Source organism: Lemur catta, chromosome 7, assembly GCF_020740605.2.
Source record: "Lemur catta isolate mLemCat1 chromosome 7, mLemCat1.pri, whole genome shotgun sequence".
Taxonomy (NCBI): domain Eukaryota; kingdom Metazoa; phylum Chordata; class Mammalia; order Primates; family Lemuridae; genus Lemur; species Lemur catta.
Window position 1 is genome coordinate 94928822 of NC_059134.1, and position 22235 is coordinate 94951056.

The 22235-nt window shown below is 40.9% G+C and overlaps 2 protein-coding genes and 1 pseudogene across 2 annotated transcripts; all 3 read left to right on the forward strand.

Annotated features, from left to right (window-relative positions):
• The first annotated feature begins 925 nt into the window (after positions 1–925).
• On the forward strand, positions 926–1855 carry LOC123641771 (annotated as a pseudogene).
• Positions 1856–9541: 7686 nt separating this feature from the next.
• On the forward strand, positions 9542–10471 carry LOC123641772 (olfactory receptor 4X1). The gene has a single exon (XM_045556710.1). It carries the CDS (start codon positions 9542–9544, stop codon positions 10469–10471), a length of 930 nt encoding a protein of 309 aa, XP_045412666.1.
• Positions 10472–18410: 7939 nt separating this feature from the next.
• Positions 18411–19340, forward strand: LOC123641943 (olfactory receptor 4S1). Its single transcript, XM_045556888.1, has one exon. The coding sequence runs from the start codon at positions 18411–18413 to the stop codon at positions 19338–19340; it is 930 nt and encodes a 309-aa protein (XP_045412844.1).
• Positions 19341–22235: the final 2895 nt, after the last annotated feature.

A 22235-nucleotide genomic window follows, 5' to 3' on the forward strand; every position in this document is an offset into this window, starting at 1 on the left:
GTAAAGCGTGTGTGGAGATGTTGAGGACACTGTTCTGCAAACCAAGGAGAGAAAAGGATCAGGGAGAAGTGGGACGAAGAAGAGCTGCAGGCAAAAGATTAAAAACATTTAAAGGCAATAGAAAGACATCTAACATCATCCAGAGGTGACTTACTAACTTCCTAATAGGTCCACTTCTCTGGCCTGTTCCCACTAGTCCACCTTCTACATACAAAGTGAGTCTATTCTCCAGCTGATGAATATCCCTGATGATTGCCCATTGTCTGCAGGATCAACCCCAAAGTCCCTAATGGTGATTCACAGATTGCTGTTAATCTGTACTTATGGCTTTATTTTTTGCTACTCTCCCCTTTATTCCAGCCACTCATGATGTGTTTGTACTTACTGTCTGCCTTCTTGGAATGCTCTTCCCTCCTCCTACGGATAACTAACTCCTACCCATCTTTCAATGTCCTGCTCCTAAGCTTCTCAGACATGCAAGAGCTTTTATGTAATTCACCTACTTAAAACAGAAGTTTGGCTGGGCGCGGTGGCTCACGCCTGTAATCCTAGCACTCTGGGACGCCGAGGCGAGTGGATCGCTCGAGGTCAGGAGTTCGAGACCAGCCTGAGCAAGAGCGAGACCCCGTCTCTACTAAAAAAAAAAAATAGAAATTCTCTGGCCAACTAAAATACATACATAGAAAAAAATTAGACGGGCATGGTGGAGCATGCCTGTAGTCCCAGCTACCCGGGAGGCTGAGGCAGGAGGATCGCTTAAGCCCAGGAGTTTGAGGTTGCTGTGAGCTAGGCTGACACCACGGCACTCACTCTAGCCCAGGCAACAAAGCGAGACTCTGCCTAAAAAAAAAAAAAAAAAAAGAAGTTTTTTTTTTGTATCATTGCAGATCTCATCACCCAATTGCAGCCTCTTGGTGGCAACCTCATGGCTAACACACACAATGTGAGTGAATTCATTTTTCTGGGACTTTCTCCCAACCAGGGGGTGCAGAGAGTTTGATTTGTAGTATTTCTGCTCTTGTACACAGCAATTGTGCTGGGGAACTTTCTCATTGTGCTCACTGTCATGAGCAGCAGGAGTCTTGGTTGCCCCATGTACTTCTTCCTCAGCTACCTGTCCTTCGTGGAAATCTGCTACTCCTCCGCTACAGTTCCCAAACTCATCTCAGATCTGCTGGCTGAAAGGAAAGCCATATCTGTGTGGGGCTGCATGACACAGCTTTTCTTCATCCACTTCTTTGGTGGTGTAGAGATGTTCCTGCTCACCGTGATGGCCTATGACCGCTACGTGGCCATCTGCAAGCCCCTCAACTACACCACCATCATGAACCGGCAGGTGTGTGTTGTCTTCGTGGGAACAGCATGGGTGGGAGGCTTTGTGCATTCCATTTCCCAAGTCCTTCTCATTTTCCACTTGCCCTTCTGTGGCCCCAATGTGATCGACCACTATTTCTGTGACGTGCTTCCCCTTCTCAAACTTGCCTGCTCTGACACCTTCCGCATTGGTCTGCTGATTGTTGCCAATGGGGGAGCCCTGTCTGTCATCAGCTTTGTGGTCCTCTTAGCATCCTATGTGGTCATCTTGCTCCATCTGAGGATCTGGAGCTCGGAGGGGCGGCACAAAGCCCTCTCCACCTGTGGGTCCCATGTCACTGTGGTTATCTTGTTCTTTGCGCCCTGTGTCTTCATATACTTGAGGCCTTCTGCCACTCTCTCTGTGGACAAGATGGTGGCCGTGTTCTACACAGTGGTAACCCCACTCCTCAACCCTGTCATCTACTCCCTGAGGAATGCTGAAGTGAAGAAGGCCATGAAGAGGCTGTGGATCAGGACAATGAAACTGGGTGAGAAATAGAGTTGGGTCTTGGATTTGATCCTTTGGTTTGGGATGATGCTGAGTCCAAACTGAAGGAGTAGTAGGGGTTGAAGGGAAGCTCATAGGACTTGTTAGTACTAGTGTTATTCTACCTGGTGTGCATCTGCAGAAACTTCATTTTAATCACTTGGGAAGTATTTTCAGTTATGGATTTACTAGTTTTTTTTAGCACCATAAATAATACTGTAGTTAATATTCTTGAATAGAAATCTTTTATTATACTTCCGATTTTCTTTTCAACTTAATTCCTATAGTGAATATCCTGTGTTAGAATATAAAGGCCTTTGATGCACAAGGTCAAATGAAATCACCTATGTTGTAAAATTGTTCTTGGCAGAATCAGAGACTGTCATTGAACACTTTTCTTATGTGAAATTGGATGTTATATTGTCATATCTTTTCGAATAGTGTTGTAGTGAATAACCTTAATTTAAATATGTGCAACTAATCTGTAGGATATAGTTGCAGTAATAAAACTGCCTGTTCAAATGTTCATATTTCAAAGCTGGAAATATTACATGTCCCAATTTCAAAGCATATTACAAAGCTGCGATAATTAAAACACTATGGTACTGGCACAAAGACAGACATAGACCAATGGAACTGCACAGAAAGCCCAGAAACAAATTCATGCATGTACAATTTACTTATTTTTGACAAGGATGCCAAGAATATAACATGAGGAAAGGATAATCTCTTCAATATATGGTGTTAGGGAAACTGGATGTTTACATGTGAAAGAATGAAATTGGGCCTTATTCCATCCTGTATACAAAAATCAATTTAAAATGGTTTAAAGACTTAAATGTAAAACCTGAAATTATAAAACTCCCAAAAGAAAACATAGGAAATGTAGGGGAAAAGCTTGATGACATTGGGCTTGGGAATGATTTCATGAATTTGACACCAAAAGCATAGGTAACAAAAGCAAATATAAACAAGTGAGACTGCATCAAGCTAAAAAGTTCCTGCACAGCAAAGGCGACATCAACAGAGTGAAAAGATAACTTAAGGAATGGGAGAAAATATTTGCAAACCATGCATCTGTCAAAGGGCTAATCTCTAAAATATGTAAGGAACTCCTAAAACTCAATAGCAAAACAACCAATAGCCGGATTTAAAAACGGGCTAAGAATTTTAATAGAGATTTTCTCCAAAGAAGACATACAAATGGCCAACTGTTATATGAAAAAGTGCTCAACATCACTAATCATCAGGTGTGCATTTTTTGTAATTTGATAGATAAGGCCAAATTGCTCTTGGTTGTACCAATTTACCCTCTTGCCAGTAATTTTGTCTTTCCTGCAAAATGTAATCTTAAATTTGGGATTTTGCTAATCTGATAGATGAAAAATGGAGCTCAATATAGTTTCAATTTGCATATCTCTTATTTTTAACAATGCTGAACATCTTTTCATATATTTTGCATCCATTTGTCTTTTTTGTAAACTCTTCCTGTCATCTATCCATATTTAGGTTGTGATTCTTTTTATTATAATCTAAGAACTATTTATATATGAAAATTAGTTCTTTCCAACATGAATTGTAGACTTTTACCCTAGTTTGTCATTGATCTTTTGACTTTGTTTATGGTTTTTTTTGACATACAGAAGTCTTTTTTAAGTGTAAGCTATCATTTTCCTTTATGGCTCTGAAATATCCAGAGAAACATTGTTTTTGATTCTGGAAGTTTTATGGAATCTTTTAGTATCTAGTGAGCTAGTCCCTTTTTGTTTCTCTTCTTTTTCAAAATTTTCCTGGCTATTGATATTTATATGAACTTTAAATTTAATTTAGCTTTTCTTCCTGCTCCCCAATCTCCTAAAAAGAACTTGTTATTATTTTTTATTAGTCAAATTTATATTTTACATGTATACTTATAAATGTATTTATAAAGAATTGACACTGTAATGCTGTGAGACTTCCCATTCAAAATCATGGTATGTCTTACCATTTGTTCACGTCTTCTTTTGTGTTCTTCAGCAGAATTTTAAAGTTTTTTTTTTTCCACATATGTTGTGCACAATTCATGGTAAGTGTTATCTGTCTATTATAGGGAACTAACTGTTTGATGTAGATATAAAAGCCACCAGTTCTACATATTATCTTTTTGCTGTATACAAGTATATGTCAATACAAACAGGCATTCAACTGTCACATAGCAAACTCAGTTAAGTCTCCACTTTGTGCTTTGGCATTATGATGAACACCTTGCATAAAAGTCATTGCAGACCAGTCAGCAGGATCAGCCACCTATCGAGTTGGATCAGGGAACAGAATCACCAGTTGCACTCAGAGGACCAAATGGACCTTTACATGAAAGGAATCAGACTGGATGCTGGCGGGATTATTTTGTAATCGTCTTATTTTGGGAAATTTCAACATATGCCAAAATTGACAGTAGAGTATAAAGAATCTCTTTTACCCATAACCCGGCTTTAACAGTTAAGCTTGTTTCCTTTATATCACATCTATCCCTACTTCACCCCTTAACATTTTGAAAAAAAATCTCAGACACTATGTAATTTCTTTTGTGAATGTCTCAGAATATATCTCTAAAAGATAATGGCTCTTTTAGAATTTATAACATCTAATGGCATATTGAAACTATATCATATTAATAATAAATGTATCACTTAGAGTAATTTTTTGCTTTAAATATTTTTTATATGATACTATTATAGCTTCATCAGATGTCTTTGCATTTGGGTGGTATTCCTTTTTCCATCCTTTAATCTTCAACTTTTCTGTATCCTTATGCTTTAGGTGTGTTTCTTATTAACAGCGTATGTTTGGATTTCTTTTAATCTAGTATATCCATTTTGGTTTATTAATTGGACTATTTATTCCATTTGCATTGAATGTAATAAGAGCTATATTTACATCTAAACCTACTATCTTACCAAACACATTCCATTTGTTTCACCTGTTCTTACCTTTCCTTTGATTTTATTTTAAAAATTGTTTTCTTCTTCTGCTTTTCTTAGTTTGGAAGTTACTCATTATTTTAGTTTTACTTTAGAAGTTATTATAGAGATTACAGAATGCATCCTTAACTTATGAAAGTCTAGTGCTAATTAGACTAGCTCTTTTCCTCCGTTCCTTCAGGCCAGCAGAAATGCGTGTCTGGGCCATTGATTGTGCTTCTTCATTCTGTTCCATTAGCCTTTGATACTTCTAAAAGTCCCTCCCAGGTTGTGGCTGTAAGCCAGTTGTTTTTTGATATTGTGAGTCTTCAATCTTTTTTGCTCCTGCGGAGGTATTTTAAGGGGAAGTTGAGAAAGGCTGTGCCTGTGACAGCAGCTTGTGCTATTCGGTTTGAAACTGATAAATTAGGGAGTTATTAATGTTATATACATAAGGATTTAACATAGATTTCTTTGAATAGTAAGAATGTCCTGGGCTTTAAAAATAGAGTTTGAGTACTTGCAGTGTTTCAGGAGGGATATGGATGGAAGGAAGAGGCCACCCTTATACCCTTGTTTCGTGATTTATGTAGCCAAGGATACAGAACTTTGAAGAAGTGGAATGGCTGCACAGAGTAGAAGCAGATGGGGGGGCACATCATAGTTCAGTTTTCGACTGGCTTCTTTGCTTCCTAAAGGGACATCAGCTGCTGGTCACATATTCTGAGTGGGCAGGGACTGAAATACCTTGTCATTTGATCCAGATGGGCAATTTATTAGTGTTACAGGTTTGAACCATTTTCTTAACCTCTCTGGGCCCTAGGTACCTAATCTGTCAAATGGGAATACTAGTTACTCCAGTAGGGTGTTACTTTGACTACATTTGAGATACTAGAAAAGTTGAAAGATAATAATGTCCAACACAAATGTAAGATAATGTGTTGTTTAGGAAACTATGTCTAGGAGTTAGGGAACTCGAGTCGTTCTAAAGCCCCTGCATTGAAAGCCATGTGCTTCGAATTTGTGGTAAAATGTTTAGAACTTTAAGAATGAGCAGTTGGAAGATGCTTATATTAGGAGTTGGGAGAGAGCTGGTTTAGCTAAGCTACCAACGGACAAGTGATCTTTCCACTTTTGGCAGTTTTCCTATCTTTAAAGTGAATGAGTTGGACAAGATGAACTCGAAGGCCATCCCCTGTGTAGCATTCTCTGATTCAGGTGACATGTATGAAGTATGTATGTGAAGTGGTCCAGGTCCACTGGGTTGAAGTCTTCTTGGAACTCCCATTATTGGTTCAATGAGGTGTGAGGGCAGAAGAGGCCACCAAGAGCTCCCTGAGGATGTCTGTGGTGGGGACAGAGGGGTGATGTGATGTTGGATTCTCCTGCATCACTTACTTGAGAATGGAGGGGGAAACCCATGGGGGCCAGAGTGGGGAGTGGGGGCTAATCTCAAGGGGACAAGTAAGAGGCCTGGCTTTATAATTGGGTTAATTATAGGTAGGTTCCTTAACCTCTCAATGGAGCAATTGGGAAATTGACTTGTGCTCTTCTCAGAAATTCCCCAGACAGAGGATGCAAGAAAAGTTTAGGGAATTTAATTCTCTGCCTTTAATTTTCTATTTCATATACTTTAAATGCTTCAGGCTTCTCAGTTCTCGTTTTAGTGGGTTTTAGTGTAGACTGAGCCTGTTCTATTTTCCTGGTGACTTGCTTAGCAAGAAAGTAATTAGTGTTGGAGTTGGCACACGGAGGTGAGGCATTTGTAGCACCTGGCGAGTCCGTAGAGGAAGGTTAACATTTAGCAGTGCCTTTTAGGGGTGGAAAGATTCCGAATCAGTTATATTCAGTGAGCCCTCACCATAGGTGAGCAGACCCTGAGGCAGGGTCTTTCACACATGTTGGCATTACTCTCGCGTCCACATGTTTCCACACATGGGGAGCCTTTGTATTTGCTCACTGTTCCAGCTGGTGGGGCAGATCTTAGACATCATCCTGTTAAAGCCTTACCTATCTAGTTAAAGAACAGGGTGAGAAACTCACTTTATACCTTGGCTTAGAGCAGATGTTACAGTCATTCTCACCAGAGCCACAGGTAACCTGGCCAGTGTCGAATAGTTTGCAAAACTAGCTTTCTGAATCAACTGCTGTGAGTTATGTATTTTTCGGGAATATTCTTTTGAAGAGTTCAAGGGGACTGTCTAAGACATTCTCACATCTGGTCTTCTCTGGGAGAAATAAAAGTATTAGCTCATCTGACCCTGGATGGAGATCAGTCTACACAGAAACCTACATTTTGCTGAGAAGCAGTCTTGAGCCAAGATTTCCAAGTTTTAGACCGGTGAGCACTAACACAGTATTTATATTTCTTTGATCTCTTTGTCTTTAGTCTTTGTTTCTCAATCCAAATTGTTCTGCAACCTGTGAAACTAACCAGGCTCCCTAACAGGCATAAGAAAGAAGCTGCAAAGGGAAAAAGACAAAGCCACCAAGCATCAACCACTGTCCTTGGAGGAAGGTATGGAGAAGGGGAAATGTGTGAGAAGGTAACAAGTCAGAAGGCATTTCATTTATTTATTTATTTATCATTAATTAATTAATTAACTGTGTGATAAAAGATGCAAAACATTTACCGTTTGAACCATTTTTAAGTGTACAGTTCAGTGGCATAAAAGTACATTCACATAGTTGTACAACCATTACCACCCTCCATCTCCAGAACACTATTCATTGTCCAAAACTGAAACCCTTCCCTTAGATACTAGCTCCACATTCTGCCCTCCCCCAGCCCCGGGAAACCACCATTCTACTTTCTGTCCCCCTGAATTTGACTATTTTAGGTACCTCATATATATGGACTCATAGAATATATTTTTCTCTGTAACTGGCTTAGCATGTCACTTAGCATGTTCAATTGCATTTTATAACATAGCCGACTGTTCTAAGGGCTTGTATAAGATGGTTAAATCAGAACCCTGGGACACTGCAAGCTGCAAAGCAAAGGTGAGTGTCAGGCCTGCCTCCTGCAGCAAGAGCACCTTAGTGAATCTCCATGACACACTGCACTAACAGGGTGATGAAGCTGAATAAAGGCATAATCAATTATAATCTATAGTTTATAATTCGCTTTTAACATTTGTGAGCTCATTTAATTCTCAAAAGAGCACTATGCAGAAAGGTATTTTTATTTTCATTTTTTAGATGAAAATTATATGCTTGGAAGCATTTCTGTGCTTTTTAAATGCCACATAGCTCCTAAGCATCAGGGCTAGGATTTGAACTCAGGACTCCTGATCTCAAACCCTGTGTTCCTGTCACCAGACCACAGTGCCACAGCTGTTCTCCCACATGAGGAGGGCTGGCTTGGACTGCAAGCTCCCTGTTGAAGTGTGTGATTCAAGATACCTTCACTTTGTTGGCAGGGCTTGTTTCACCCCAAAGGAATGACCACTTCAAAGGTTGTGATTGTGATTTTCTGTGTCTGATCATTCTTCGTCAGTCTCAGGGACCTCTATAGTGTGTGTTGGGGTGTCCTAACATGCTGTTACTTCAGGAGGCAGTCTTGATACCCAGCTTAGAAGCTTTCTTTGTGTAGACTTACTGTGCTCTGAGGCTGTGACCTAAGCATGTTTTGACAACCTCATGGAACAACAGGGTGTAATAAAATGGGACTTAAAATAAATCAACATTAATTTAACCATAAAAAATGTCTTTTGAATTGTTTCTTAGCTATTGGTCTGTGGACCATTGAGGCAGCCTGTTATTAACTTACATTTCCCCCTCTCCGTATCCATCTCCAAGGACAGTGGTTAAATCTTGGTGAATCTGTTCTTCAGTTTCTTTCTTATGACTGTTAGGGAGCCTGGTTAGTTTCAAGGTTGCAGAATAATTGGGGTTGAGAAACTCTAGCACTCACTATAAAATATTGGTTCCACATTACTGTGCAAGGCAAATTGACCTGAAACCACTATTATGCCACCAATATAAGGCACTTGTCAGGAGTAGGAGATGTAGTGGAAGCATCTGCATTTTGAAAAATACAGGCCTATGTTCAAATATGAGCTGTATGGCCTCGGGCAAGTGACTAACCCTCTTTGAGTCTCAGTTTTATTTCTTCTTTTTGAGACAGAGTCTTGCTCTGTTGCCTGGGCTAGAGTGCCGTGGCGTCAGCCTAGCTCACAGCAACCTCAAACTCCTGGGCTCAAGTAATCCTCCTGCCTCAGCCTCCTGAGTAGCTGGGACTACAGGCATGTGCCAACCATGCTTGGCTAATTATATATATATATATATTTTTAGCTGTCCAGATAATTTCTTTCTATTTTTAGTAGAGATGGGGTCTCGCTCTTGCTCAGGCTGGTCTTGAACTCCTGGGCTCAAACGATCCACCTACCTCGGCCTCCCAAAGTGCTAGGATTACAGGCGTGAGCCACCGCGCCCGGCCTCAGTATTCTTATCTATAAAATGTTCTCTCATTTTCATTGTGAGGATTAAATCAGCTAATGCATGTGCCTGGGTCAGAGAAAGCACTTCAAAGCAGCATCACCACACAGTCAAGTCATATTTTGGGAACACTATCAAGCAGCTGATGATTGCTGTTTTGTGTGCACACAGAGAACGTGTTTTGGGGAAATCCAAGGCAGAGAGAGAACTCAAGAGGGAGCAGAATGACAATAGTCCTCATGGCTTGAGAAGGATGCTTCTAATTGAGGAGAGTTCTTTGATTTTTGTGATTCCGGGCTGTCATCCCATGCTTTAAAGCATGGCTGCCACAAGCAATGTGACTGACATCATTTTTTTGGGATTTTCCCAGAACCAGGACGTGCAGAAGGTTATTTCTGTGATGTTTCTCCTCATGTACACAGCCGTCGTGGCGGGCAATGGCCTCATCGTGGTGACCATCATGGCCAGCAAAGGGCTCACCTCCCCCATGTATTTCTTCCTCAGCTACTTGTCCTTTGTGGAGATCTGTTACTGTTCTGTCACGGCCCCCAGGCTCATCTTTGACTCTTTCACCAGGAGGAAAGTCATTTCCGTCAAGGGCTGCATCACCCAGATATTTTTCCTCCATTTCTTTGGTGGCACCGAGATCTTTCTCCTGACGGTGATGGCCTACGACCGCTACGTGGCCATCTGCAAGCCCTTGCACTACACGACCGTCATGAACCAACGAGCGCGGGGCCTCCTGGTGGGGGCGGCCTGGGGCGGCGGCCTGCTGCATTCCGTTGGGCAAACCGTCCTCATTTTCCAGCTGCCCTTCTGTGGCCCTCACGTCATCGACCACTACTTCTGTGACGTCCACCCCGTGCTGAAGCTGGCCTGTGCGGACACTCTCCTCACCGGGCTGCTCATCATCGCCAATGGCGGCTCCATCTCGGTGATCAGCTTCTCGGTGCTGCTGGCTTCCTACGTCATCATCCTGCGCTCCCTGAGGAGCCGCCCCTCAGAGGCGCGGCGCAAGGCCCTCGCCACGTGCGCCTCCCACGTGGCCGTGGTGGGCCTGTTCTTCGTACCCTGCTCCTTTGTCTACATGAGGCCCTGTGCCACCCTCCCTGCAGACAAGATAGTCGCCGTGTTTTACACGGTCGTCACACCTCTCTTAAACCCTGTCATTTACTCCTTCAGGAATGCCGAAGTGAAACATGCCATGGGGAGACTCGTGGGAAGGAGAGTGACTTGGGAAGAGAAATAGATGATTGATTTAGGGAAGATAGGGGGATTATGGGGTGGGACATCGGGACACCTGAGGTCTCACTCTGGCTCTATCTTACCTCATGGGGAGGTCTTGGGCCAGTCACCTTTCTTGAAGTTTCAGTTTCCTCATTGTTATGGCATTGGACAAGATTGAAAGGATAAGAGGGGCCTTTTAGTGCTGAAGTTCCTCATCTGACAGCGGCCTCCAGGTAGGTTGGCTGGTCTGGAGAGAAGGAACTCTTCGAGAAAGCCAGGTCAGTCTGGGAGTCGTGAAGGGGCAGGTGGGAGAAGGACTGTCTCAGGGGGCAGTGGTCATGTGTATCTTTGGGTTTGAACACTCACATGGGTAGAAATTCTCTCGACCTGCCGTAGTGAGGATTTGCTGAGAGGGTTCTGGGCAGGCCAAGCTGACTTAGAAGGGTTTTTAATCCTCAGAATAGAAAGTGTTGACTCTTGTGGAGAGATGCACACGAGCTCATGCTAGCATTGGGCTCAGGTTTCTAAACTATCAAATGGAACCACAAGGAGATTTTAAGTGATTTGAAAGCCCTCGACCATGATATCCACTTTGTAGGCACAAGTTTTATTTCCCTGTATCATTAACATTTCCATCTTTAAAGTTCTCTTCTGTTCACGCTGGTGCCCTTTACCGCCGTTTTACCTCCTTCTGCCTCCAGCTGTTTGGCCCGTTGGTTTCTCGTTGCTCACCAGCCACGAGTACTCCAGTCCTTCCTAGTCTTCAATCGGTTGGTACCTGTTGATTAAGGTATGGGTTTAACTGCCGCTGGGTCCTCACTGCTGTCCTGCAATATTTTAGCCATCCTTTTTGGAGTCTTATTTCCAGCAGCCACTAGACCATAAGAATGTACCCCAAATCTTAACCCTAGCCCTGCCACTCACTCCTAGCAGGCAATATTTTCAAAATATTAAGGGAGTACAATTTTTTTTATTATACATGGATACAGTAGGAAACTCTTTTAAAATCTTTAGTGCACCTGAAAGTCACTTGGATTTTTAATTTTCTATTCAATATAAAACCTAAAAAAATCCTTTTTAAGATATGAATTTGATGGACTTCGGGTCATCAAGTGACATTGATACTGAAACTTCAAGTAGCTCATAATAATCTCTCATCATCCTTTCTTTTCTGTTTGATTGTAGTGAAATCCTTTTCCCTTTCCAATATTAAAATTTGTGCTTTCTGTCTTTTTTTCTTGAGCAGTCTATTTAGGGATTTATTAGTTTTGTTGATCTTTTCAAAGAACCATTTTTTAGCTTTTGTCTAAAATTTTTTGTCTGTTTTTGTTTTCTATGTGATAAATTTCTATCTTATTTTCTTTCTTTTAGATTGTGTTTAAATTTGTTGTTTCTTTTTCTTTTTAAATCTCCTAAGGTAAATACAGCTCATTGATTTTACACTTTACTTCCTTTCTAACATAAGTTTAAAACTGTAAACTTCCTTTAAGCAGTGCTTTAGCTGCATTCTGTAAGATTTCATGTTTATTTTTATTATCATCCAGTTTAAACTATATTCTAGTTTTAAATGACTTCTTCTTTGACCAGTGAATTATTTAGAACTGTGTTGTTCCAAATAAAGGGTTTTTTGCTTGATTTACTGATTTCTAACTTAATTCCATTGTGGTCAGAGAACACACTGAATACTGTCGTTCCTTTTACATTTATTGAAACTTGTTCGATAGCCCAACATAAGGTCTATCCTGGTGCATGCACGATGTGTACTTGGAAAGAATGTGTACTCTTCAGTGTATCGGTTTTGTAATTATCAATCAGGTTAAAGTGGTTCATATGTTGTTCTGATCTTCTGTTTCTATTGATAGTTTGATCTAATCATGCTACTGCTTTCTGGGGCAGTGGAGTTAATTTCGCCAATTATTATTGTGGACTTGTTTATTGATTTCTTTAAATCTAAGAAAAATTTGCAGATGAGGAAATGGCATCCTTCATTAAGAAGTTAAGCCACTTGTTGGGGATATAATTATGCACCTAGTGATGGGAGAGTCAGCCTTTAAACAAGGCAGCTTGACTCCTTCATCCATGCTTTTAAGCACCATGTCATATACCGCTCCTTATCTGTCTTTCCTAACTCACAGGGTAAAAACATTTTCCAAAGTGCTGTGTTAAAGTGGGTAGTCAATGGGCTGGTTTAGTTCAAATTTGTCCCTGCTTCTTAGAATACAACAACAACAACAAAAACTAGATCACTTCATGTTTAATACCAGCTTATTTCCCCAAATAGATGGCACGAGACCATACCCTGTATATAGTAGCTGCTTAATAACTGCATACTGAGTGAAAGAGTTTGGGATGACTCAGTACAGGAGCCTAAAACAGGGATAAAAAAGTGGCTGTCTTAGCCTCTAAAGTTAATCTGAACCACAAAGTTTATGTGACAAGGGGGTAAGGTGTCTCCATGGCCCACTCTTCTAATTGGGTTACAATGCCCCCGGGGTCTCATTAGCAAGCCTCAAGGTGATTTTGCTAAAAAATGAATGTGCTATGACTTCCAAAGCAGAGGTGCTCAAATCTGATGATGGTTTTGGCTGGCGTGATACCTACCACACAAGCTCCCCCCAGTCCTCTATGCTTAAAAGTTCACAGCAACCCTCCAGGTCTCCGGCCAGACTTCTTCACTCTGGCTGCTCACCTGAGGAGGGTGGAGCTCACTGAGGTCAGTTCTCCTGTAGGCTTCATCTTTCAGGGACTCTCTGTCTAAAATAAACCTGATCAACCAAGGACCCTTATAGAAAACAGATGTCTTCATCTGCTTTGCGCTCTCTCTGTCCTGTTCCCAAAGCCAAGATGGAAATCCTACCACAATATCAGAATGTTTCTCAGCCTCCTGCCTTCAAATGCCTCAAATGGGAGTTTTAAATCTGATTTTTTTTTCAGATTCCCACGACATCACTAAAATTTTTCTCCTTAACCATTTCCTTTCCCACTCTTTAGCTGCCAAAGACATGGTCTCTTTGGGTGATCTCTGGTCAGGAGTGTTGTGTAGTGACTAAAGGATGGCTTTTGTTAATGAAAAAAATCCAAGCTCTGTAAAATAATTTAAAGAGGTTTATTCTGAGCTGAATATGTGTGACCATGGCCCAGGAAGCATGGTCTCAAGAGGTCCTGAGAAAATTCACCTGAGGCAGCCAGTTACAGTTTGGTTTTATACATTCATGGAGACAGGAATTACAGGTAAAATCATAAATCAATATATGGAAGGTATACATTGGTTTGTTCTGAAAAGGCAGAATGTCTTAAAGGGGGAGAGTTATAAGAGGGTTCAATAATTTGTTGGTTTGTAATTGGTTAAAGAAATAAAGCTTTGTTTAAAGGCTCAGAATGTTTTAAGTTAGGACAAGGAAGTCTATTAGAGACAGTACAATACACTCACTCAAGTGATCTGTTAAGCAAATTGATGGCCTGAAGGTGTGATTTAACCTTTGTCTTGCATGGCCTTAGTTCCTGTTAATAATTTAGTATCTTATTGTCACAAAGAGTCTGTTCTGTCAGTCTTATGATCTCTGTTTTAATATTAATTCTGGTCAATTGTATCTAAACTCCAAAAGATAGGGGGTATGATGAAAGCATGTCCAACCTCTCTCCCCTTCATGGGCAGGAACTCAGTTTTAAGGTTTTTCTGGGGTCCCCTGGGCCAAGAGCGGGTCCATTAAATTGGCAGGGGGGCTTAGCATTTTATTTTTAGTTTACCCTTTAAAGCCCTATATGCTAGGTTACATTTTCAGCTCTAACCCTCACTGGTGTGTGAACTTGGCTCAGTCACCCATTGACTCTAATCCTCACTTTCCTCACCTGAAAAATAGGGACAATCATAGTGGCTTGGGACAATCATAGTGGCGTCCTCAAAGTAGTATTAAGTGTATCAAGTGAAATGAGGCATTTAAAGTGTTTTGCACAAGGCTTGGCATGCAACGAGTGCTCAATAAATGCAAGCAAATGGCATACTGCTATGGTTACTGTTCCCTCTACTTGTGGAAGAGTTAAAGCTCAGAGAGTGCTTTCACATGTGCTTTGTTATTTAGAGGCTCACTAGATGAATGTCTGGACCATGGCTGGGGGCTGCCAGTGGGGAAGGATGTGTGCTTAGAGTGGTCAGGTCAGAGTTTACTGACCAGGGAATGGGCTTCCCTGGCATTTGATCCCTGAAGCCACATTAACCTTTTGGAAATTAGAGCAATCCTGAGTGTATTGTCACTGAAGTATAGTGTTGGAACACTGTCCACCAAATTATTACCCACCTGGCAAAGTGCTCTTTCATGTAAATGAATCTTTTGAATACCTGAAGCTTAAAAGACTCTTAGAAGCCTTTATACATTTTATTATTTTAAGGCAGAACTATTTCTAAATTGCATGACAAATTTTCTTTCTTTTCAAGACAGAGAATGTATCTGAAAACTGGTGGGAGATCAAATTCATTGTAATGTGAACCTTCATTTTCCACCAGTTTCCAGGCAAAGTAGTGAAGGGAATTAATAAAGATGTAAAGGTACTTATTTGCTTTTGACAACCCTAAGTAAGCGACTGAGGCAAATATCTCAACTCATGGAGGTTTATTAAGCCAAAGTTTGAGGACACACCTGGGAAAAACAAAAACCATAGATGTATCTGTCACTATTTTACTGAAGGGGCATTTGGGAGTGTTAGTATTTAAAAGGGAGAGGGTATACAGGAAGAAAAATGAGGAGGGAGTGGGCAGTGAGGCTAAATGGTTACATTCTTGTAAGGTCCAGGAAATCCACATTTTACATAAGATAAGGTGAATGTTTGAAGATATTATAAAAAGTGGGTGAAGGAAGAATCAATTATGTAGATGTCCCTGGGTAGGTGGAGGAATGATTGATCTTGTCTTGTCTCTGTTCTGCACCTGGGAAGATAAAATTATAATCAACATTATTAGTGTGGAATCCAACAGACTTTAGTTTTAGGAGCTAGACTTAGCCTGCAGACCCAAAGTTACAATTTGCACATCCTTGTTATGGGAGGCCAGCAAGGAATTTCCTTATGAATGATCTGTGGAGGCAGTCCTTCTTAGATGCATGAGGACTTTGACTTTCCCATGAGGTTCTACTGATGCATAATGTTATTCACAGTTATTCATTTGGAAGGGGGTGTTGCATGACTCAGCATCCAGACTTGGCCTTCCCTTTTGCATAAGGAGCTGGGGAAGGCATCCTGAGATTTTTATTTTTCTTTATACTTTCTTGTCATTTCTAAATGTATCAAATACTTATTCATCATTAAATTCATCGATATCAGTGAAATTAATTTTTTAGCGTATTTCTACTTTTCCACCTTAGAATCACAGCAATTAGTCCAAGCCTTATCTTTTATAGGTGGAGAAACAGAGCACCAAGGAGAGGGAGGTAGTTGTTTGAGGTCTTCCAGTGACAAGTGACAGAGTTGAGACTAATACCTAGGTCTTTTTAAAAAAAAATTTTTTTTATTTCAGCATATTATGGGGGTACAAATGTTTAGGTTATGTATATTGCCCTTGCCCCACCCGAGTCAGAGCTTCAAGCATGTCCATCCCCCAGATGGTGCGCACTGCACTCATTAGGTGTGTATTTACCCATCCTTTCCTCCCCCCTGCCATCTGCCTGACAGCCGATGAATGTAACTACTGTATGTGCACTTATGTGTTGATCAGTTGTCAATTTGATGGTGAGTACATGTGGTGCTTGTTTTTCCATTCTTGTGATACTTCCCTTAGTAGAATGGGCTTCAGCTCTACCCAGGATAATACAAGAGGTGCTATATCACCATTGTTTTTTGTGGCTGAGTAAAACTCCATGGTATACATATACCACATTTTATTAATCCACTCATGTATTGGTGGGCACTTGGGTTGTTTCCAAATCTTTGCAATTGTGAATTGTGCTGCTATAAACATCCTAGTGAAGATGTCTTTTTTATAGAATGTTTTTTGTTCTTTTGGGTAGATGCCCAGTAATGGGATTGTTGGATCAAAAGGGAGTTCTACCTGTATCTCTTTGAGGTATCTCTGTATTGGTTTCCACAGAGGTTGTACTAGTTTGCAGCCCCACCAGCAGTGTATGGGAGACTTTTATTACTGATTCAATCTCCTTACCCATTATGGTCTGTTCAGATTTTCTATTTCTTTATGATTCAGCCTTGTTAGAGTGTATATGTCTAGGAATTTATCAATAGGTTATCCAATTTGCTGGCATATAATTGTTCATAGTAGTCTCTTATGATCCTTTATATTTCTGTGGCATCAGTTGTACTGTCTCCTCTTTCATTTCTGATTTTATGAATCTTCTTTCTTTTTTCCTATTTACTTTTTAAAAAATAATTTCAATATCCCTGTCAAATTTCTCATTTGATTATTTATTGTGTTCCTGATTTTTTTTGTTGAATAATTTCTCTGTATTTTCTTATACTTTGCTAAGCTTCTTTGAAGCAATTATATTGACTTCTTTTTCAGGCTGTTCATATGACTCCATTTTTAGGGATCAGCAACTTGAAAATTATTGTATCCTTTTGGTGGTGTTATATGTCCTTGGTTTTTCATGTTGTTGCCTTTAGTTGATGTCTGTGCATTTGGTGAAGTAGTCATCTCTTTTAGATTTTATGGGCTAGTTTCAGTGTGAAAGATCTTCTCCTATGGGGGGTGGGAGGGTGCCTTCTGGGTGGAGTGGAGTACTTCTGGCACCAGTGGGATGCAGCTGTGTAGTCTCTATGCAGCTCTGTTAGTTGAGGTTGGTGTTGACACAGATTTCAGGGATTCTCAGTGGCCAGTGCTATAGATATCTACAGTGGCAGTGATGGCTGTCGAGTCTTTGGTGGTGGTGGCTGTTGAGGTCTTCCTGATTTGTTTTTCTTCTACTGGGGAAGTTGTGGCTGAGAAGAATACCTCTTGGCATTGCGTCTGGGTTGTGTGCCCCCTCTTGGTGGCAGTGGCACAGGTGTATGATGAGTGGCACCCGCGGAGCAGCCACAGATCTGAGGCCTGAAGCATGGGGCATGTGTGGAGTGACTATGGCTCTGAGATTCAAGGTGGTAATAATATTGGTGCCCAGGGTGCAGGCACCCCTGCTGCCACATTGGTAACAGTGGTCAGGGTGTGAATGCGTGTGAAGCAGCCGGGGAGCTGAGAGTGGGAGCACAGATGTACACAGAGTTATAGTGTTTCTGCAGTTGGGATGAGGACTAGTTTTCTATGGAGGTTGATCTGGTGCTCAGAATGTGGGCATGTTCAGAAAGACCCCAACTCTGGGACCTAGAGTGCAAACTACCCTGCTCTGGTGATATCTCTGGTGTCTGAGATGTGGGTGGGTGCAGTGGAGTCACAGAGCCTGGGTCTGGAGTGTGAACACTCAAGGGGCAGCTGAAGTTTGTGGTTCAGGGTATGCATGGGGTTGGGAGAGGTGGCTACTCCTTTTCCAAAGTGGCTGAACAGCATCTGCTTCTTGGGGTAAGGGAGGGGTGTGTAGCTGCATCTCCCTTTCTAGGGTTCCCTGGTGGGAATGCCTGGTTGGTTATCTCAGTAACAAAAGATACCAGTGTCCTCAGCAGAGCAGGCTTCCGGGGACCATGGTGGTTCCTATCACATGGCTGACACCAACTGCCTCCACCTTTCTTTGTTTCTAGCCATTTTCTGGCATCTCAAATACACCAGTCTCACCAGCAATCCTTCTGGTGTGGTTATTCTCAATTTTTCTGTGCTCCACTATGTTGCTGCAGATTCTTTAATGGATCCTTGAGCCCTCTCAAGAATATTTTGGTTTGGGGATAGCTGCCTTTATTGTTTTTTTGCCCGGGGGATAAGGCTGGTATCTTTCCTACTCCACTACCTTGGTGATGTCTCAAGAAACTTTCTTATATCATATAATTCATGTCTTTGCAGAGTCAGCCACTTTATTGGTGTTCGGGGTAGAAAATCCATGGGTGCCAAGAACAACGTGACTGAGTTTGTTTTATTTGGCCTTTTCCAGAGCAGGGAGATGCAGCATGCGTGCTTCGTGGTATTCTCCCTCTTTCATATGCTCACTGTTCTGGGGAACCTTCTGGTCATCATGACCATCAATGCCAGCAAGACCCTGAGTTCTCCCATGTATCTCTTTCTCAGCCACCTGTCTTTTGCTGACATGTGTTATCCCTCTGCTACCACGCCCAAGATGATTGCTGACACTCTCGTGGAACGCAAGATTATCTCCTTTAATGGCTGCATGACCCAGCTCTTTTCTGCTCACTTCTTTGGTGGCACTGAGATCTTCCTCCTCACAGCCATGGCCTATGACCGCTATGTGGCCATCTGTAGGCCCCTGCACTACACAACCATCATGGATCGGCAAAAGTGTGACCTGCTGGCAGGGGCCTCCTGGGTCGCTGGCTTCTTGCATTCCATCCTGCAGACCCTCCTCACAGTCCAACTGCCATTTTGTGGACCCAATGAGATAGACAACTTCTTCTGTGATGTTCATCCCCTGCTGAAGTTGGCCTGTGCAGACACCTACGTGGTAGGGCTCATTGTGGTGGCCAACAGTGGTATGATCTCCTTAGTCTCCTTCCTTGTCCTTATCCTCTCGTATGTGGCCATCTTACTAAACTTGAGAAGCCGGTCATCTGAGGGTCGGAGGAAGGCTCTCTCCACATGTGGCTCACACATCATCACTGTCCTTTTGGTCCTTGTGCCCCCCATGTTCATGTACATTCGTCCCTCCACTACCCTGGCTGCTGACAAGCTTGTCATCCTTTTTAACATTGTGATGCCACCTTTGCTCAACCCTCTGATCTACACGCTAAGGAACAATGAGGTAAAAAATGCCATGAGAAAACTGTTTAGGGTTGAGAGGGGCTTAGGAGACAAGTGACACTCCACAGAATCTCAATCCAGGCAGGAAATTGGGAGACTTCCCATCTTCTAGCATCTTACACAGGTTTTATATCGCCAGTTTGATGATTATAATGAGAACCGTATTTCTAGCTCTTTTTGTTATGACAATCCCAGGTATTCTTTCAATCCTTCATTCATCAAATATTTATTGAGTGTTCATAATGAGTGAGGCACCGGGAATACAAATAGATGTAAGATGCAGTCTTTACCCTCAAGGAGATTACAGTCCAGGAGGCTCTTAGTGTGATACTTAAGAGCTCATTCAGTAAACCTGTGAATGAGGGAGTCTCTTGGAAATCCAGGTATTTCATCTATACATGGCTAAAAGCACTACATAGTTCCTTTGTGTTGGCTAACACAGTGCTCAATAAAATTCATTTTCTTCTTTCTTAGGATATTTAAAGCACTTTACTCTTAGCCCTTAATACTCTCAGCAGGCAGATGAACAAATTAAATAAGTGTGGAGAGATTAAGGGATTCATCCAAAGTTGCACAATAAGCCCAGAGCAGGGTGGGGACTAGAACCCAGGTCCCAGTACCTATTAAATACTAACTCACCATTCCCCTCTTCCTCACCCCTGATAACCACCATTCTACTTTCTGTCTCTATGAATTGGACAACTCTAGGAAACTCATATAAGTGAAATCATAGAGTATTTGCCCTTTTGTGCTGGTTTATTTCACTTAGCATAATGTCCTCAAAGTTCTTCCATATTGTAGCATGTGTTGGAATTTCCTTCTTTTTTAAGGCTAAAAATGTTCTATTGTATGGATAGACCATGGTTTATTTATCCATTTATCTGTGGATGGACACTTGGGTTTCTTCCACTTTGCAGCCAGTGTGAATAATGCCTCTATGAATGAGGGTATATAATGTAAGCTATCTTTTAACATGTTCTATATAACTGACACTAATCTAAGCAGTTTCCATAAACTATTTTATTTAATTCTAACAAAGCTAAGAGGTAGTGTCGAGGATAAAATCTTCCAGCACTTACATTTTCAGTATGGGTCTTTATTTGCCATGACTTGTGCCCTACATTAGTGTTCTATTAATTGGAATTTATTTATTAATGAAATTAACTTTAATTAAGATTTTAATTCAGTAGGTCTCAGGTGGGGTCTGAGATGCTGCATTTCTTTCTTTTTTTATTTCAGAATATTACAGTGGTACAAATGCTTTGGTTACATAAATTGCCTTTGCACTGCCCGAATCAGAGCTACTAGTGTGCCCATCCCTCAGACAGAGTGCACCGCACCCATTAGGTGTGAGTTTACCCATCCCTTCCTTCCCACACCCACCTTCCTGATACCTGATGAATGTTACTTCTATATGTGCACATAAGTTTTAGTGTTGATCAATTAGTACCAATTTAATGGTGAGTACATGTGGTATTTGTTTTTCCATTCTTGTGATACATCACTTAGAAGAATGGGCTCCAGCTCCATCCAGGATAATACAAGAGGTAGTTCACCATTGTTTTTTATGGCTGAGTAGAACTCCATGGTATACATATACCACATTTTACTAATCCACTCACATATTGATGGGCATTTGGGTTGTTTCCACATCTTTGCTATTGAGAATTGTGCTGCTATAAAAATTTGAGTGCAGATGTCTTTTAAGTTGAATTTTGTTACCAGAGGATGGGGTTGGTGGCTGGAGAAAGGGGAGATGTTGGTCAAAGGGTACAAAGTTTCAGCTGGACATGAGAAATAAATTTTAAATATCTATTGCACAGCATGGTGACCATATGTATTATATATTCCAAAATTGCTAAGAGGGTAGATCTTAAGTGTTCTTGCAACAAAAATATAAGTAGATGAGGTGACAGATATGTTAATTAGCTTGATTTACTCATTCCACAATGTGTGTCACAATATATATCAAAACATCACATTGTGCCCCCACAATTATTATTTGTCAAATAAAAAAATCAAGACAAAATAAAAATGTTTAAACTATAAAGTGGAACATCAATACAGCCACAGAACAGGCCAGGAAATAGAAGATTGCCATTCCTTCCATCACGTCTCTTCTCAATCACACCTCTACCTTTCCTTTCAGAATCAACACTAATGTGACTTTTATGATAAAACTTCTTTGCTTTTCATTATACTTTTATGCATTTACCACCTAGCTGGGCATTCCTAGTTTTTCTCACTTTTAAATCTTAAATAAAGCAATCATACATTATGTGTAATCTTTTGTGTCTGGATTCTTTGGCTCAGCGTTGTTTGTGAGATTTATTCATGTTGTTATTTGTGCCTGTAGTTCATTTGCCTTCAATTTGCTATATTAGCTCATTATATGAATATACCATAATTTTTAAATCCATTCTATTGCTGATGGACATTTGGGTTGTTATCAGTTTTGTATTATTACAAATAATGCTTTACTAACACTCGACAATGTGTCTTACAACGCATAAGTGCACACATTTCTTTAGGATTTATACCTAGGAGTAGAGTTTCTGGGTCATAGTTTATATGTATGTACAACATTAGCAAATAATCTGCAATAGTTTTCCAAAATACTCTTAGAAGATCAACACACATTTCTACCAGCAGTGTATGAGAGATACCACTTCTTTATATTGCCAACAAACACTAGGTTTTGGCAATCTCTGATTTTAGTCATGCAGAGGGAGCATAGCAATGGTATTTTATTGTGGTTATACATTACATTTTTTTGATAACTAGAGAGGTGAGCCATCCCCAACTTTCTTATATGTTTAGTGGTCATCTTTTCTGAAGTGCTTGTTCAAGTCTCACTTTGTTGTCTATCTTTATCTTGTTTACTTATAAGAATTCTTTATATATTCTGTATCAGTCCTGGTTTTCTGAGAAGTAGATGCTAAGATAAATATGA